Source organism: Dermacentor albipictus, chromosome 1, assembly GCF_038994185.2.
Source record: "Dermacentor albipictus isolate Rhodes 1998 colony chromosome 1, USDA_Dalb.pri_finalv2, whole genome shotgun sequence".
Taxonomy (NCBI): Eukaryota; Metazoa; Arthropoda; class Arachnida; order Ixodida; family Ixodidae; genus Dermacentor; species Dermacentor albipictus.
In genome coordinates this window covers 299,992,253-300,010,954 of record NC_091821.1, presented here as the reverse complement: position 1 = coordinate 300,010,954, position 18,702 = coordinate 299,992,253, and the positions used below count along the sequence as shown (strand labels likewise).

Sequence of the window (18,702 nt, the reverse complement as noted above, 5' to 3'; positions counted from 1 at the left end):
GAATCGCTTACGCAATCCACACCTGACTTATCAATGTAAAAAGCCTCTGCGAGTTCACGTGCTATACCTGGTTACGACTGCGCCTTAAGATTTCGGTTCTAGCCAGCAAAAGCTGGCATGCTTTATCAGGCGTAGTCAAAGAGCATGCGCCGCAATGTTAGGGCAAATTTGACCCTTTTTCGTTAACCATAGAAGCTTACGCACCAGATGGTGATGTCATCTGCGTAGATGGCATGGTTGATTCCTTTATTTTTCGCGAGTTCCTTAGAAAGCCCAATCATTGCGATGTTAAATAATGTCGACGAGATGACTGAGCCCGGAGGCGTGCTGCATGAACCGAGGGTGATCTTTTGCGAAAGGTATCCTTCGATCTTGAGCTTGGCAGTTCTCTGGCTAAGGAAGGGTCGGACGAAGTCGTAGGCCCTCTTCCCGAGCCCGACGCCGGCAATAGACTGGAGTATGAACTCGTGTGGGATATTGTCGAACGCCTTCTGCAGGTCTAATCCAAGGATGGCTCTGGTATCTCCCGTGCTCGGGTCGATGATCTGATGCTTTATCAGCTTTATGGCATCCTGTGTCGAGAGGCCGGCTCTGAAACCAATCATATTGTGGCTGTACATGTCATTGGCCTCAATGTGCACCTTGAGCCGGTTGAGCAGGGCATGCTCTGCATCCTTACCGACACATGACGTCAGGGAAATTGGTCTTAGATTCTGCATTCCTGGTGCTTTACCGGGTTTGGGGATGAGTACCGTGCAGGCCACCTTCCACTGTGTGGGGACCTGTCCACTGCGCCAGACTTCATTAGTTCTTTCAGTGAAGAAGTCAATTGACTCATCATCCAGATTCCTCAGCATCCTGTTAGTGACGCCATCTGGGCCAGGGGCAGATCTGACGTTGAATGAGAAGAGGACATCTATGGTCTCGGCCGCGGTGAAGTGCTGGTCCAACGCCGGCATCGCACACCCCGCGTAATCCGGGAACTGGGTAGGGGCAGAGCTATTCGCGACTGGCAGGTACTTGTCTATGAGCCTATCGACAATCAACTAATCCGGGGTAGAGTCCGTAGCGAGATGGATGGCTCGTTCTAAGCGGTTATTCTTCTAGTAAACACAGGCAAACAAGAGGTGTGCTTCAGGGATCGGTACTCTCACTAGTATTATTTATTATCTTACTCAGCAGAATCCCCGTTCACCCAAGTGTCAGTACCTACGTTTATGCTGATGACATTGCCTTTTTTGGTATGGCTAGTGACATATTGTGACCCAGATATTACAACTAAAACTGCTTACCACCGACAGATTGGCCAAAAAACGTCTGCCTTTAGCGATGGCTGGTCCTCGGAGAGCGCGCGCGCAACCACGAATTTCGTCGTTCTCGCCCTAAAGGGCACGTGTCATCACGTGCAAACTTTTTTCGCGTCATTGCTCCCCTCTCAAAAGAAACCGGCCCGGTCGCTTCAAGGGCAGCGGGCGAGCACTATGGGCAAGAATGCCAACATGAAAAGACAAAAAAAAACATACAGGAATGTACACAATGCTGAAGTGGTTTGTGAGGGCTGCTTATCCCTCGCGTGCGTAGTACGGCTTCATCCGTACTACGTAGACGACTTCAACACGGGGACGGCGTCGGTTCGAACCAGGATCAGAACTTTGAGGCACCACCTCCTAGTTTACATCACTGAGGCGGCGTACGACTTCATGGGGCCAAAATAGCGGCGCAACAATTTCTCTGAGAGCCCACGGTGTCGGATGGGTGTCCACACCCACACGCGGTCGCCTGGTAAGTACTGGACATTCCGTCGGGTTAGGTTGTAACGGTAGGCGTCGGTATTCTGCTGGGTGCGGATGCAATTCCGAGCAAGCTGGCGAGCTTCCTCGGCTTTCTCGACGAAATCTGCAGTGGTGTCATTCCTTGTGGTTGCGTGGTCTACCGGGAGCATGGCGTCTAAGAGGGTTGTAACGCGACGTCCGTAGACAAGCTCGAATGGTGTAAACTCGGTGGTCCCCTGCACAGCGGTTTTGCAAGCAAACGTGACGTATGGGAAAATTTCATCCCATGTTTTGTGTTATCAATGTACATGGAGAACATGTCGGCTAATGTTCTGTTTAGGCTCTCTGTTAAGCCGTTAGTTTGGGGATGATAGGCTGTGGTCTTTCGGTGGTCGGTGTGGGTCAGTGTGACAACTTGTTGCAATAACTCCGCTGTAAACGCTACACCGCGGTTGGTAATGAGTACAGCGGGTGCACCGTGGTGAAGCACGATGTTGTGGACAAAGAAGCTCGCTACTTCAGCAGCAGCTTTCGTCTCCGCATAGCGAGTTAAATAGTCAGTCTCCACGATTATCCACTTAATTTGCAAGGATGACGTGGGGAACGGCCCAAGAATGTCATTTCCCACTCGCTGGAACGGCGCCGGAGGGGGATCCAAAGGATAAAAGGAGGCCGGCAGGCTTGACGGGTGGAACTTTACGCCTCTGACAGTCAGGGCACGTTCGCACATAGCGCTGAACCGACGAAAATAGGTGTGGCCAATAGTATTTTTGCCGTATGCGCGCTAATGTCCTCGCGAAGCCTAAGTGGCCGGCACAGGGATCGTCGGGACACGCCTGTAAAACTTTTTCGCGCAGTGCCGTCGGAACGACGAGAAGGAACGCTTCTTGGCTGTTCTCGAAATTTTTCTTGTACAGGACATTGTTGCGCAGGCAGTACGACGTCAATCCTCGTGAAAGTGGGCGTGGGACAACAACGTCAGCTGCCTCGAGATATCGGATGACTGGAAGCAGCTCAGAGTCTGCGTGTTGATAGTCAGGCATGCGCACCACGTCGACGACACCAAGAAACGGCAAATCTAGCACCAAGTCGGAGGATGTCAAGGGAACAGGAGAACGTGACAAGCAGTCAGCGTCGCTATGCTTATGGCCGGATCTGTAGTAGACAACAGTTATGTCGTATTCCTGGAGGCGGAGGCTCCAACGAGCGAGGCGACCTGACGGGTCTCGTAGATTGACAAGCCAGCAGAGCGAGTGGTGATTGCTGATCGCTCGAAATGGCCGGCCGTATAAGTAAGGTCGGAACTTGCTGATGGCCCACAGGACTGCTAAGCATTATTTTTCGGTCGTTGAAAAATTAACGTCTGCTTCTGTCAGACTACGACTCGAGTACGCAGTTACCCGTTCTGCGCCATCTTACCACTGAACCAGAATGGCCCCGAGTCCTACGCTGCTGGCATCGGTGTGTATTTCAGTTGCCGCGGTGTCATCAAAATGCGCCAGAACTAGAGCGGACTGAAGGCATTTACGCAATTCGGCGAAGGCCTCCTCTTGGTCTTCCATCCACGCAAAGGGCACATCTTGTCGCGTCAGTCTCGTGAGCGGTTCAGCAATCCTGGAGAAGCCTTCAACGAGACGACGGTAGTAAGCGTAGAGGCCCAGGAACCGCTGAACAGCCTTTTCGTCTTTAGGACGAGGAAACTCAGCAACGGCAGCGAGTTTTTCTGGGTCTGGTCGTATTCCTTGGGAGCTGACCACGTGGCCTAGAAACTTGACTCCTGTAAGCCGAAGTAACATTTTTCAGGCTGGATGGTGAGGTTGGCCTTGCCTATTGTGGTAAGGACACTGCGTAGCCGGGCGAGATGTTCATCGAACGTGCTGGAAAACACAACAACGTCGTCTAGGTACACTAGACACGTCTGCCACTTTAGTCCAACGAGTACAGTGTCCATCATTCATTGGAACGTAGCAGGAGCGGAACAGAGACCGAAGGGCAGCAATTTAAATTCCTGCAGCCCATCGACAGTCACGAAGGCAGTTTTTTCATGGTCACGCTCGCCCAGTTCGATTTGCCAGTAGCCTGACTCTAGGTCTAACGAAGTAAAGAACTGAGCATGACGCAGACGGTCTAAAGCGTCATCGCTCCGTGGCAGGGGAGAAACGTCGCGTTTGGTGACTCGGTCAAGCTGCCTGTAGTCAACGCAGAAGCGGAGCGTGTTGTCTTTTTTTTACGAGTAGGACAGGCGATGCCCCACGGACTTGTGGACGGCTGGATGACGTCATCATTTAGCATTTCTTGAATTTGACGCTTAATGTCCTCCCGCTCCATAGGTGACACGCGATATGCACGCTGACGAACAGGCAGCGCCGACTCCTCTGTGACGATCCGGTGTTGCCTAATGGAAGTGCGCTGGATTTTGGATTCCGTGGAAAAACAGCGGGATAATTCTGTCAGTACGCCCAGCAGCTGATCCTTCTGTACATCTGCTAAGTCAGCATTAATGTGGACGCGGGTATTCAGGCTGGCGTGAGTTGTTGTATCCGGTGAAGTCACTTGTAACGTGCCGATGCCGGACAAGTCAGCAATGTCGTTCGGAATGCCACAGCTTTACCTTGAAGGACGTGCTGATACTCATGGCTGAAGTTTGTCAACAAAACCTGCAGGCACTTATGCTGTATTCGAACAAGGCCCCGGGCGATGCAGATGTGTCTTTCCAGCAGCAGCAGGATACTTGCCTCGGCAATACCCTCATAGTCGTCGAATGCGTCGCAGGTGCTGAGGGGCACTACGCTGCTCCTTGGTGGCACCGTGATGTTCTGGTCAACAATCCTCAAGGCGTTGACATACGTGTCGTCAGTGCTGCTCCTTGCTAAGGCCTGCGCCGTCGAAAACGCTACCCGCGACTTTTGTAAGTTAATCACACCTCCTTTAGCCTGCAGAAAGTCCATTTCCAGAATTAGGTCCCTCGAACAGCTTGGAAGGATAACGAAATCTCCGAGATATGCAAACCCACGAATGCTAACTCGAGCTGTGCATCGTCCTGTCGGTGTTAGCAGATGGCCTCCTGCAGTGCGAATCTGCGACCTAGTCCGCTCGGTATAAACTTTCTTCAGCTTGCAGGCAAGGTCCAAGCTCATAACTGAGGTGTCCACTCCTGTGTCGATTAACGCCGTTATTTCTTCGTCGTCTATACTGACGGGAATGTTCGACGTTATTACCTCTCGTAAGGTGATTGACTCCGTCTGTACGTCTGCGTCGTTCTGTTTTCGTCGTTGTCGTCGTAATGGAGGATCTTGGGTGCGGTCATCGTCAGCGGCCTCCCCTCCGGAGGTCGCTGAACTCAGTTTTCCCTACCCGCCGGGCTAGGCGAGCGCCGCCTCAGAGCGCCGCGAGTAAAGGCTTGGCTTGGTGATGGTGACCTGTAACGAGCAGGAGACGATGAACGGGGCTTCTGCCATCACTTATCAACATTGCGACGATTCACGACGAAACTCTCTTTCCGGCGGCGAGAATCCACGGAGCCCCACATGACGATCAGGACACATTCTGTAGATGTGTCCGGCTTCGCCACAATGAAAACAAAGTTGCTTGTAGCCTGTGGTGTGCCAGACGTCGCTCTTTTTAGTCCTTGCTTCGGCGATGTGCGGTGGGCTGCAAGGCGGCCTGAAGCATACGTCCATTTGTTGATTGGGGTGTACCATGCTGCACGCACTTGAGGATGGTGGACGGCGTACTACTTCAGCGCAACTCATTTCGGCATGCGGTCCCTGCTGTGGTGCCTCGTACTGCCCAGGAATATGGAGACCTGTCGGACCTTGGCACGCACCATTTCAGCAATGGAAAGTTGTCCCACAGGGGCAGTGGTCATCTGAATCTTCTGCAGTTCCTCCTTGAAGACAGCCCTGATGAGTTCTCGCAAGGCGCCAACGTCGTTACCGAGGGTAACGGCAGAGAGCTCCCTTGAAATCATGGCGTCGTGGTTGTTTTGCCTGGCACGCTGCTGAAGGACATTTTCATTAGTAGTGGCTTCGTCATGGAACTCTGCAAGTGTCGTCGGCGGATTTCGAATGAGGCCAGCAAAGATTTCCTCTTTGACGCCGCGCATGAGATGGCGCACCCTTTTTGCTTCAGTCATAGAAGGGTCCGCACGTATGAAAAGCCGATTCATGTCGTCTAGCTACGCCGTCACTCGCTCATTCAGGCCTTGAATTCTTGCTTCCAACGCTAACTCCACCCTCTCCTTCCTGTCCGCCCTGGCGAAGGCATTGAGGAACTGCCTACGAAATTCTTCCCATGATGTCAGTGTCGCCTCGTAGTTCTCAAACTATGTTTTCGCGGAATCCTCAAGAGCGAAGTACACGCAGCGTAGCTTACGCTCGTGGTTCCAGTCGTTCAGATTGGCAATCTGGTCGAAATGGTCAAGCCAGTCGTCGGCGTCCTCTGAAGCACTTCCCTGGAACAGATTCGACATCCGGATGCGATTGACGACAACGTGCGATGCAGCAGGAGTGGCAGGAGGTGGTTGGGTCATCATTCTTGTTCGTTCGGGTAGCAGACCGCGCTGTGGCTGGAGTCCCTGGAGACGTCGGCTAGCGCGTACGTGCACAAGGGTGAGCTCGGCTGAATTACTCGCCGGGCTTAGGTTAGGGGTATGCTCCGGAGATCTGAACATCGACCGTACCCCGCACGTCCACCAGAAATGTCACCCAGCTATTACAACTAAAACAGTTTACCACCGACAGATTGGCAAAAAAACGTCTGCCTTTAGCGATGGCTGGTCCTCGGAGAGCACGCGCGCAACCACTAACTTCGTCGTTCTCGCCTTAAGGGTCCCGTGTCATCACGTACAAACTTATTTCGCGTCAATATACTCTCTTTACAAAATTTTGCACTAGTATATAAGAGAACTGGAAAGCTGGTTGGATAGCCTACGCTTAAACCTGAATGCTAATCAGTGTGCCATCCTCGTTTTCCCGTTACAGACTCAGTAATCATGTCACTAACTATCAGCTGGAAGATGTCCCACAGGTAGAATCACTCAAGTACCTTGGAATCCAGGGAAAGCACGGGAAATATGGGAGATGGAAATTCAAGACGATGACCAAAACGAGCACAAGGTGAAAGCAGGAGCCAACGTTTCGACAAGTGGACTTGTCTTCTTCAAGGTGACGTATGCTTTCCTCGTCCCGGTTTCCAACGTTTCGACAAGTGGACTTGTCTTCTTCAAGGTGACGTATGCTTCCCTTGCCACTGTGGCGACGAAAGCATACGTCGCTTTAAAGAAGACAAGTCCACTTGTCGAAACGTTGGCTCCTGCTTTCACCTTGTTCTCGTTTTGCTCATCAAGTACCTTGGAGTTACTTATAACGGAACTTTTAACTGGCAGCCGCATATTGAATATATTGCGACAAAAGGAGCTTGCACAATGGGCATTTTGCGCAAGTCGAGTAATCGAAGAAGAGGTATGCGAAGGAAATCCCTTTTGGTGGTATATAATATGTACGTTCTTCCGGTTTTAGAATTTGGCTGTCCTTTATTCTCAGGTATTCCATCCTACAAGCTTCACCTGCTAGTTTTATTAGAATGACAGGCGCTACGCCTGTGCTTAGGTCTTCCAAAATACGTTGCAAATGCCGTATTATAACTGAAAGCAAGAATCCCACCGATTTGATGCCCATTTCTCCTTATGACCACTCAGACTTTCCTACGACTATATGAATCACCATTAAGCCGTCCTCAAATAATTTTCATCCCCGATCCAGAATTATTTTTTCCGGCTCACTGCCCAGGTATCATACACCACAGATTATGTTTGTGAAAACATTACTTGAACGACTAAATGTGCAAATTCGCGATCTGCTTCTTAATACGCATTCAAATTACCCGAAGATCAGGTTCCATGACACTTTCCCAAACCACGCTAAACTACTATCTCACCGCATCTTAAACGTTATGTTACAAGACCACCTAAGCACCCTAGGAGAAAGATTATCATTGCACCAGATGCATCACAGTGTGAAGAAAAGACAGGCAATGGAATATTTTGTCCTGCACTCGACTGGTCTTTTTCTTTAATATTGCTTGACTTTGTGCCTGTTTTTCTGGCTGAGCTTTTAGCAGTAATCCTAGCTTTACGTAAATAAACCAAATAACTACAACAGCTGCTATTTCACTGACTCCCTTTCGGTATGCTCTTACATTGCTGCTACTAAAGATTCGCTCATGCTAAAACTACTTCACTTGCTAGTTCCTGCCCATTAGCAATGTGTTCATTTGATTTGGGCAACTGGTCATAAAGTTTGTTTTTAATGAAACTGCTGATTCACTGGCCAAAACGTCACTTTGCGGCCCTGTTCTTCCTATTCTACCAGTGAAAACATAGATCACGGCGGCTAGGTTTCGGTGCGATCAATTAGAAAAGTCTTACCAAACGCAGTTCTGACTGCTTCTCCAGATTATAAGCATTTGGCGATTCCCTGACATAGCGAATCCTGTAACACTAAGATGCTTGAGGTCTCTCTCACCAAATTACGTTGCCGCATTCCCTCCATTAACAGGTCCGGTTTGGTTCCCTTCCCCCTCTGTTCATTTTGTAATGAGGAGGATACGACACAGCACTTTCTTTTATCTTGTCGCCGCTTTACTGCTGCAAGAAAAAGATTGTTGGAAATACCTTTTCGAATACTTCGCCTGGACTTTACAGAACCTGCTATTCTTTGGTTTGGGGCGTCCACTTTGGTTTTCAGACACAGGGATGCTTGCTTCGCTGTACAAACATAATTTAAACAGTCCAAACGAATGCCCTGCTTAATTGTTTTTTTTACTTTTAAATTAATTTTTACTGATTCATATGACATTCCCGATTTTACTTTGACAGATATATCTGCGCTACTCAATGCTAAGTCCACAGATATTCAGAAATTTATGCTCTATATTAATTTAATTTCTTTGCCAATCACCCACCGTGGGTAGGAGCCACACAGGTGATAGGCAAAAACAACAACTTCTCTTGCGCTAGCTTTCTTTGCAAATATCTTGTAAATATAACCTGCGCCTACATCTCGCCTCCGTCACAGTTAAGAGGAAAAGGCACGCGTTGGCATTGTTTTGCTTCGCGCACTTGATTGTGGGCTGCCATTCGGAAAATTCTGGGGAATAACTTTGTCAAGAATGTAAGGTCTGGTATGGAAAACTTTAGTTGCATAATGGTGTGGCTATATAACTCGCATACGCCGCATGTCATGAAACATGCCATGACATATAGCAAAATATGCCTTAATATGCACGCAACCTCACGGCGATGGCTACAACGACCGCAAAAATTGGCTTGCGGTGTCCGTGTAATTTTCAACGCAATAAAAATGTTTCTCATATATCTATTCTCCCACAAACTATCAAGAACACCAGGAAACATTAGTTACCCTATTTCGTAGCATATGCCCTTATTTGCTAACTTTTCGTTTCCTGGGACCGGCCATGAAAAGCGCTGAAACTGAGCACGTTTCAGAATGGAGCCTCCTTCTCAGCAACTGCGCTGTTACCTTCGTAGCCAAACTTCTACAATGTAAGCAGCAACCATATAGCGCGGGTTCAGGTGAGACCGGTTCGCTGGTTCGACTCGTGGCGTTGCAGGCTTCGCATCCCGACGAGCGCACGCCAAGCGGTGAGCCAGTGTGCGTGCACCACGCCAGCGGCTCAAGTTCTGAACCTCGAGCTTTTTCCGAACGTTCGCTCGCGTTCACGTGATTCGCCGGCGCCGCGCTTTCATCAGCGCTGGTAGCGGGGCGAAGCACGAGCGGAAACACCGCCAAGTAAAATCGGTGTTCCTGCCTCGCCGCGCGATGTGGGCGATTAGGTGCGTGTCAAGACCCCATGCTTACTTTCGTCAGGCCCTGGACAGTGATGACTGGGGTAGCGTCCAACGGGGGCAACTGAAAATAACCCGGGAACTTGTCTACGGGGGAGACGGTTCCACCTTGCGGATCCTGAGTAGCCGGAAACCAGTATCGGTACTGGAGAAGAGAGCCACAAATTACGTCACAAAAAGCCTGTGATCAGCCAACCACGCGCTGAACCAATTTTGCTGCAATGCACAGAGGAAATTCAGGTGAGTTGGCTGGTTTAAAGGCATCCCGAAACGCTTTTTTTGAAACCGCAAGATAGCTTTGTAGAGAGTAGGGTACCGTTCCGAGAAATATATTACAGAAGGGTATAAATAAATAAAAAATAAAAAATAATAAATAAATAAATAAATAAATAAATAAATAAATAAATAAATAAATAAATAAATAAAAATAAATAAATTAAAGCCTATTAAGAACAAAGGACCTAGGTGGGCTATATTTACCTCCTCTATTCCCCAAACTCCACCCATTTATTGCACTCAAACGAGGTAAGGCAGCGTCAGCGGTGGTTGCTCGCTTACGGCGTTGTGTCACGTAATTTTCTTCTTTAAGCATAAGCTGACAGGTCTTGTTGAATAGCTATATTTACGGTTGCCGTTACTACAGTAACCTTGGTCTCATTAGTTTGCTCCATACATCTTTTTCCCACTAAGTAGAGTTGAATGGCATATTTCGTTACGCAGTGATCTCTTTGGTAATCACCCACATTTCGAGACTCGAACGTGTTCTAATATGTGGCAGCCTGTTCTCGCTCGTCTGAGTGCATTGACAGCTCTTCTACCCGCTCATTGAAAGGGTTACTCGCGAAATGTCAACACACCTGGAAGGTGTCCAACTGGAGACGCAGCTGGATGGCCCAGAGCCTTCGCACTACAACGGCCCCGGTATGAATTGGTGCATAACATCCTGCAGGACTATGCCACTGCCACCCTGAACACGAAACGTTCCTTCCGCACGGATTTCATGCTCACCTCTTTGTTGGCCCGTCAACCTATTTGTGCTTTTTCGTGGGCTTTGCGGCATCTTCGTTATTATTATTATTATTATTATAAAATTTGCAGCAGACAGCTATTTTGGCTTGTTGGCGATATACTGGGAGCGGTTGCTATAGGAGCTCTCTCTGACTAGCACAAAACAAAACGTTACTACGCGCATTTGTGTGCTAGCAGTCCCAAAGAGTTCATCTGAAAGCTCCAGGCAAAAGGGTACCGTGCACTTGTCAAACAACAGAAACAAACAGTAAACGTCAACAGCCTCAAAGCGCATTGGCTGATTAACAATAATGATTCCAAATGTCAAGCAGACAAGAAACATTTGTCTATTAAAGGTTTCGCAAGAATCACTAGCGTGTTCCTTTTCCGCAATGTGCTAGGTTTACTACTCGTAAATGTCAAGGCGTAAACAGTTACTTCTTACGATATAGAAGCTTCGTAGTCTACGCCGTCCGTTGCTGAAGCAATAAAAACTTGCCTACCTCTATGTTATTGAAGCCTTCACTGCGGAAGCCAATGAAAGACGCCACTTGCAGACTCATCTATCTCACCTAGACGCCAAATAGACTCACCTATCTTTCTGATAAAAAATGTTGGGCGTGCTCCACGCGTGGTGGGAATAGATGTTACGCTAAGTATTTTGTAAGTGCCTAACTATTCACCATTGTTTTGGGTTCTGCAAAGCGTAAGTAGGTAGACCAATGTCCTTATGCATATATGCAGCACTGGAGTGTGTGTGTGACGACAGCAGCACAACGACTACGTTGAAGACGATGGTGTGGTGGCAACAGCATGAGTGTTACGGTGGTCGTATGACCCAATACTTGCCGATTGTTTGGTTCTACAAACAATCGGCAAACAAACAAGCGGGCGGTTACGAGAAAAGCCTGGATTGTGGCGTTATCTGTGACGAGATGTCGTTCGGTCACAAACACCTGTGTTTATATCATCTGGCCTACGTTACAGAACAAGGCATTTATACTGCCGCGACGAAATATTAAAAAGATGATTAACAATCATGAAGTCAGTAGAACGGAACGCAGGTTCCATCCACGTAGCGTTATCTCTTGCGAGGAAGGTAATGTGGGCCTATGCCGGAGATACTGCACTCTAACTCAGCGCGAGCTCTCACGAGAAAAGAAGACAAGAAAGGGGCACGGAACGCACGCACCAAATGCTTCAGAGAGCCGGCTGGTTTTGGAACCAGAGAAATATGCATGTAATCATGGCTTAATGGTAACAAAGGGAAACATAAAACAAAGGAAGCGATTTCAGCCTAATGATTACAGTTGCGGGCTCGACAGCAGAGGTTCGACTCCACCGTCTTGGACGCGCAATAATCTTGTCTTTAATTAATACGAGGCGAGGCAGGTACCTACCTATTTACCTACCTACCTAGCGAAATATGCCTAGAATGATGCAAAGAATATAGAGTGCCAACTGGTATGAAACACACAGCTGACGGCCGCCACAAATGTGCTCCACCCTGGGCAGCTGCGAAGTATAGCGTGTCCCATTAAAGCCACCAACATTTCTCCGCGAATGCGCAGTATTTATGCAGCAACAGTGTTGCTCGAGTGCGGTTTCTTTGAAGGTTTGCCCTATTATTGACGTGTAGAGATGAAGCGTTGTAGGCTTAGGAATGTCACACGTTGAGTGTATCATGCATTATGTGCAACCGAGGCATCTGCGCTAATCTGCGCTAGTGAAAATACGCGAGTGTACAAGCACACGCAAGCCGGAATATGCGATGCGAGAGACCTCGTGTAGATGGTCCACTGGAGCGGCTCTATACCTACCATGAGAGGGAAGTAGAACGGCCTCGGAATACCTGCGACCCATGGCAACACCTGGGACAGGTAGGCTACCACCAGGGTTATGAGACAGCTGGTGGCTATCATTGTGAGCCATATCTCGCCGATCGTAACGTTGTCCAGATTCAGAACTCGACCACTGACCACATCCCAGCCGGCGGACCCTGCAGGTGCCGCCGCTTGAGAGAACTACATATGTACCGGGACACGTGAACAAAAAATAATAATGGCGCTAAAAATTCAAACAAACTTCACTGACGCAAGAATTTTATCGTCAGATCGTCTCCAGCGCTGGCTGCGCAAAGGACCGGGAATGAGGAGGGCGGGGAAGGGGCTGCATACGAGCGAAGAAATTTCAGCGTAGGGAGCTGGAGGGCAAGGGCGCTTGCAGAGAAGTATGCCCATGGACGTGGTGACAAAACGCGTGGATGGTATCCAGTCTCTAGGACAGTTTAGACTAGCACTGCAATTTCTTTTTTTTTGGCTGTCAACGAAGGCATTATTTATTACTCGAAAAATTAGCGGCCAGAAGCTCAGCCACACAACAAAGGCAGTGGTTGGGCTAAATCTAAAGACCTAAAATGACCAATTATAGCTCGGTAACCACAGCGCCAATAATAATTGTGCCTACGTAAAACGAGAAACATGGAAGAACCAGCTGATTAAGGGTCAACTCGCGCAACTACGGAAGGAAGTCCCATAAATGGACATGTAAAAACGCGCACTTGATTTAAATAATGTATATTGTAATATACACAAGTTTAAACACTGCCTAGTCTCTGCAACAAACTAGAAGAGGCCGAAGTCGAGAGTTCGCTCTTACTTTCAATACGTTTCGCCAAGGAATAGTTGCAATAGTTTCTTCACGCTCTTCCCACAACAAGTCATACCTACGGACTAAACGAGCGTTTCGGTCGGGTTCATCTCGACGATTCCAAACGTTAATGCCGAATTCCACAACAATAACTTTCGATTATAATACTCCAATGGGAAAAATTCCAAGAAAAGTAAACGCGTTTTCAAAATATACAGCCAGTGAAGAAAAATGCCGGTGTTTGCGCCCGTGTTTGCGCGGAAGCGGCAAGTTTGAATCCAGTTAAGTAAACTGCAACTGGTCTGGTCACTGTTACCACTGCTTTGTCACAATGCTCATACGAGTGAAATGTGACATCTGTAAGTGTGACGCAAGCAAAACGTGTGAAGAAAACTTCCCTTCATTTTGACGGTTAAGAAAGAAAAAATGTCTCTTCTTTTGGGTGGGTACCCGGAAACTGAAGAATAATATCAGAAATATTGGTGCAAATCACCCGTGAGATCTTGGGAGATCATGAGTATCTTGAGGATCCAGTATGTGCCAAGCGTAGGGGTTGCAGAGAAGACCAGCTTCCTTTCTCGGCTGGCGAGCAGGTAACCGGCGAGGCTGGGCGCATAGTTCTCCATCACAGCGCATGGTACGACGAAGCAAAGGATCACCCAGTACAGCATAGCGAAAGTCACAGCAATGCTTCCTGGAAGATACAGCCGCACATCTTTGAAACAAGGGCCGTTTAGCGTTTGACGGGATATATTCCAAAATGCCTTTTTAGGCATATTAAATACCCCAGTGTCAAGACGTGTAGGATCAAGTTTGCTGAGTCGACGATTAACATTCTTTGTGGTGCCTCACAATTAGCTTAACTTCACTGATTGTTTTGTATAAAGAAACAACCCGCATGTAATAGCACTTGCTGGGTAAAATGCCCTATCTATAACGGCCGCATGACATGCCACCACCAAAATTCGGGCTCTTCAAGACACGAATTGTAAAGCGAAGGTAAATATTCATCTAAAATATAGCTAAACAGAAAGTTGTCACACATCCGACTGCAGTAAGAGGCTAGAAAACCTTATACGGGTTTCTCGGACAAAAAGTTTTGCATTTGAAGAAAAATTCCTCCTGATCCAGGGATCGAACACGGTAATAACGCCTTTGCGGGATAGTCGATCTACCCCTGAGGGAAAGGTGACAGCCTTGAATTAATTGACAACTTAGGGTACAGGAGTGCAAAATACTATGCTGCATACTGGTGCCTTGAGTTCCCGAATAAGTCAGCCTTAAGATATAAATTCTGGTATATTACTCAGCTACCTTGCGGCAAGTCTTAAAGGAGTCGAAGTTTCGCCCGAAAAGCGAAACATTGATTCCCATATAAACTTAGTACACAGCTATATACAAAGTAAGGATAGTAGATTTATCGGCTGTATAAACTTGGAAACATTCGCTTATTAAGTGACTTAACAAGTATTTTTTCAGCGTTCACAAGAAAACATGAACACATCACACTCGATGAGCGCGGACACTCGCTGCCGAACGCCGGACGCTAGTAGCAAACGCGGCAGCAGCAGCGAGCGAAGTGACCTTCGTGCGGTCTATTGCTTCTACTCAGGAGTGGCCAGGACACAGCTCACACAAATGTATGAGCCATCAGCAGATCACTTTCAAGATATGTGTGCGCGACCGCACGCGGTCGTGCAAAGTACACGCTTGTTGGAGGAGTTGAAGCCGCCCCCCCCCCCCCTCCCTCCCACGCTGCCTCCCCGCGTTCCTCTGTATACCTCGCGCGAGATTAGGCCACGATCGTCAGTTGCCCCTTGCTCCCAGTCGCGAAATGTGCAGGTGCTGCAGGAGCACAACGCCGCACCCTTCCCTCCTTCCCTTTCCCTGATGCGCTTTTGAGTGACAGAAGAGGGTGCGTTGGCTCTCCGCTTTCTCCTTCGAGCGCGCCAGATTGAGCCGCGATCACCGGCATCCCTCGCGTGCTTTCACTCACACATACGGCATGCGACGCACGGCGACGGCTTTATCGCCGTTGGACTTTATGCGGAACCTCACGGCAACGGCAAGAATGCGTCTGGAGGGTCCACTTCCTTGTTATCGCAACAAAAAAACAAGATAAAAAACCGAGGATCGAATAGCAGGAGCCGATCTCGATCTTACCTGAGACTAAGCTCAACTCCGAGCGCCACCAGCTCCGGCGGAACGTCGCGGTGACGTCCCGTACGACGAAAATACGAACGACCCCGACTAAAAGCACTCCACAGGTGAGCTGGGCTAACATCTTCTCCCAATGCTCAGTATCCTAAGATGCAGGCTCTCGAGGCAGTACTCCGACAAATGAGGCTGTTAATAGAACCACAGAGAACCAAAATCACTAGGCTGCGGGCAAAAATCACCCGACTGCAAAAAAGACAAGAGGAGTGCAGTCAGATGCCGAGTCCAACCCCACCTGTTAATCCCTCACACAACACTTCAGCACCACCAGAAAAACATAAGGCAGAAAATCATAATGACCGCTCTTCAGACATATCCCCAAGATTGGAGGAACTAGAACATATGTTTACTCAACTTGCCAACCAGATACCTCAGCAACAGGTGGAGAATCCTGCCCACTTGCAACAAATAAGCGCAGGTCTAGACGTCCTGGAAACCCGAACCACCAGCCTAGAGTCTCGGGTAGCCACGACCGAAGCCAAATACCTTCTTTGGGAGTCTAGATTCACATCCACGGCCTCCGGCTCCCTTAAGGGTGTGGCGTCAAAACCCTATGGCCACCCATCCCTATCTGAAATCTCGAAAGCGATCGCTGAACCCCGCCCCCCCCACCCCCAAAATGGCTCACACTCCTAACTACAAGATCTGGCAGTGGAACTGCCATGGGTTTCGCCGCAAACGGGGAAACCTTCAGCAGTTCGTTCGGAGTAAGGAGGCCCCGGATATGATTGCCCTACAGGAGACGGGAGACCACGCAAAATTGGCAGGGTACAAATCCTATAATGCATCTGGGTCGGATTCCACCACCGTTATTCTCGTTCGCAGAAATCTCACAGCCATTAAACATGATATTGAAGAAGTCGACATAGACCACGTCCTTATTGAACTCATCCCGAAACGTAAGGACGATGGAAGCATATTCATTCTTAATGTCTATAGTAGCCCAAAGTGCCGACGCCACAGGTCCGAAACTCTATTCAGGAAGGCTCTCAGAATCTCCTAAAAAGGGACATATTATTATTAGGTGATCTTAACGCTCACCACACTGCATAAGGACACCGCGCAGAGGTAGTCAAAAGTCGTAATCTTTGGCTAGAAGCCCAACAGCAGGGACTGACTCTCATCACAGACTCCCAGACACCCACCCGTATCAGGCATAGCGTCCGGGTTGACACCACTCCCGACCTAACTTTCCTCAAGAACATAGGCAACTCTGATTGGACTAATACTGGGGAAAGCCTCGGTATCGATGATTCTATCATAGAAATACACATTCAGGCGGGTCCACCCGACACGAAGGGCAAACGAGTCTCACTCACGGAATGGCACCGCTTCCGCCAGATTCAGGGGACAACCGCCACCGAGCATATAAATGATCTCGAGGCCTGGATCGGGGATCTCAGAGATTGCGTGAAACGTGCCACGAGGGAAATCCCTGAAGACGATGGTCTGGTCCAAGTGAATAGCCGCCTCCTACACTTGTGGGAAGCCAAAAAGAGCATGCAAACCCGCTGGCAAAAGAATGAACTAAACCGCACACTCCGCTTGTGCATCGCGCAAATCGACATGGAAATCGAGGAATACGCTAACCAATTAACCAACTACAAATGGGAGAAGGCATGCGACAGCATGCAGGGACAACTCGGTCCATCCAAAACGTGGAATCTCCTCCGATATCTTATGGACCCGGATAAGAGTAAATCCGAGCAGAGGAAATCCCTCAATAAGATCACTCACCAATACCAGGGCACGAACGACGAGCTCCTGACAGAGCTCAGAATCCGGTACACAGGCACAAATGCACAAATCCCCCAGAAGCCATACGCTCACTCGGAGAATCTTACCCAAGACACACCCATTCTACAGGCTGAAGTACGAACAGTCTTGCTCAAACTCCGAACTAAATCTGCACCAGGCCCCGATGGCATAACAAATAGGGCCCTCCGAAATCTAGCCGAGGCAACTATCACTGCCCTAACACAGTACTTCAACCACTGTTGGGAAACAGGTTCTATCCCCTCGCAATGGAAGCATGCACAAATAATATTCATACCTAAACATGGTAAACGACTACAGCTCGAGACCTTATGCCTGATCTCTCTGACCTCGTGCGCAGGAAAACTCATGGAGCACGTCATACTTAACTGCCTCCACAACTTTGTGGAGGACAACAACCTATTCCCGAACTCCATAATTGGTTTTCGTCCAAAACCTGCCACGCAAGACGTCATGCTTCGGCTTAAATATCTAGTTCTGGACCACATAGCCAAGAATGGTACTCGGGCTGTCCTGGGCCTTGATCTTACAAAGGCCTTTGACAACGTAGCGCATCATGCTATACTGGACAATCTACAGTACCGAGGTGCAGGCCAGAGGACCTCCAACTACACCAAAGCTCTCCTCCACCACCGCACAGCGGAACTAAGAATAGGAGAACTACAATCTGACAAGATCCCTCTTGGAAGCCATGGCACAACATAGTGATCAGTATTGTCCCTCTTCCTCTTTAATTTGGCAATGATCCAATTACAGGAACAACTTAATCCGATTCCAAATCTACACCACAGTATGTATGCCGACAACATCCCCGTGTGGGTGGTTAAAGGTAGCGATGGAGATATAGAAAGCATGCTACAACAAGCTGTAGCCACGATTGAAAAGTACGTGACCGACGAAGGCCTCGCCTGCCCCCCATGAAAATTAGAACTCTTCCTGCACAGAACCCCTACAAACCGCAAGTCCGCCACTGCACCACCCCCATAAATCGCTGTGCGAGCCGGAGGAGGCGCGATCCCGGTGGTGACCACCATCCGTGTACTCGGCCTCTTTATTCAAGCTCACGGGCGCAACGGCAACACAATTCATAAACTAGAAGCATGCGTTCAACAGACGATGCGACTCATCTCAAGAGTAGCGAAACGACACTGCGGCATGAAAGGAGCCGACCTCATAATTGGTACAAGCCTTCGTGCTCAGCCGCATCCCCTACATCATCCTGTACCTCTGCTTCAGAGCGGCTGAGAGAGAGAAAATAGATGGAATTATCCGGAGAGTCTCTAAACAGGCTGTTGAGCTACCTATAAGGACAGCCAAGGCTAAATTGCTAGCCCTAGGTAAGCAGAACACCCTCGAAAAACTTGCGGAAGCGCACCTTATATCTCAATACGAAAGGCTAGCTCAGAGTGCTGC

The 18,702-nt window shown here is 48.8% G+C and overlaps 1 protein-coding gene across 1 annotated transcript in view; it reads right to left on the bottom strand.

Moving 5' to 3' along the window:
* LOC135916812 (phospholipid-transporting ATPase ABCA3-like) overlaps positions 1-13,985 on the bottom strand; it is a 420,918-nt gene extending 406,933 nt beyond the window's left edge. Inside the window, exons 1-3 of the mRNA XM_065450250.2 lie at positions 13,790-13,985; positions 12,468-12,646; positions 9,653-9,784 (exon numbers count right to left, since the gene is read on the bottom strand). Coding sequence (XP_065306322.1) covers positions 9,653-9,784; positions 12,468-12,646; positions 13,790-13,967 — 489 coding nt within the window. The 5' untranslated portion in view covers positions 13,968-13,985. The remainder of the gene's footprint in view (positions 1-9,652; positions 9,785-12,467; positions 12,647-13,789) is intronic.
* Positions 13,986-18,702: the final 4,717 nt, after the last annotated feature.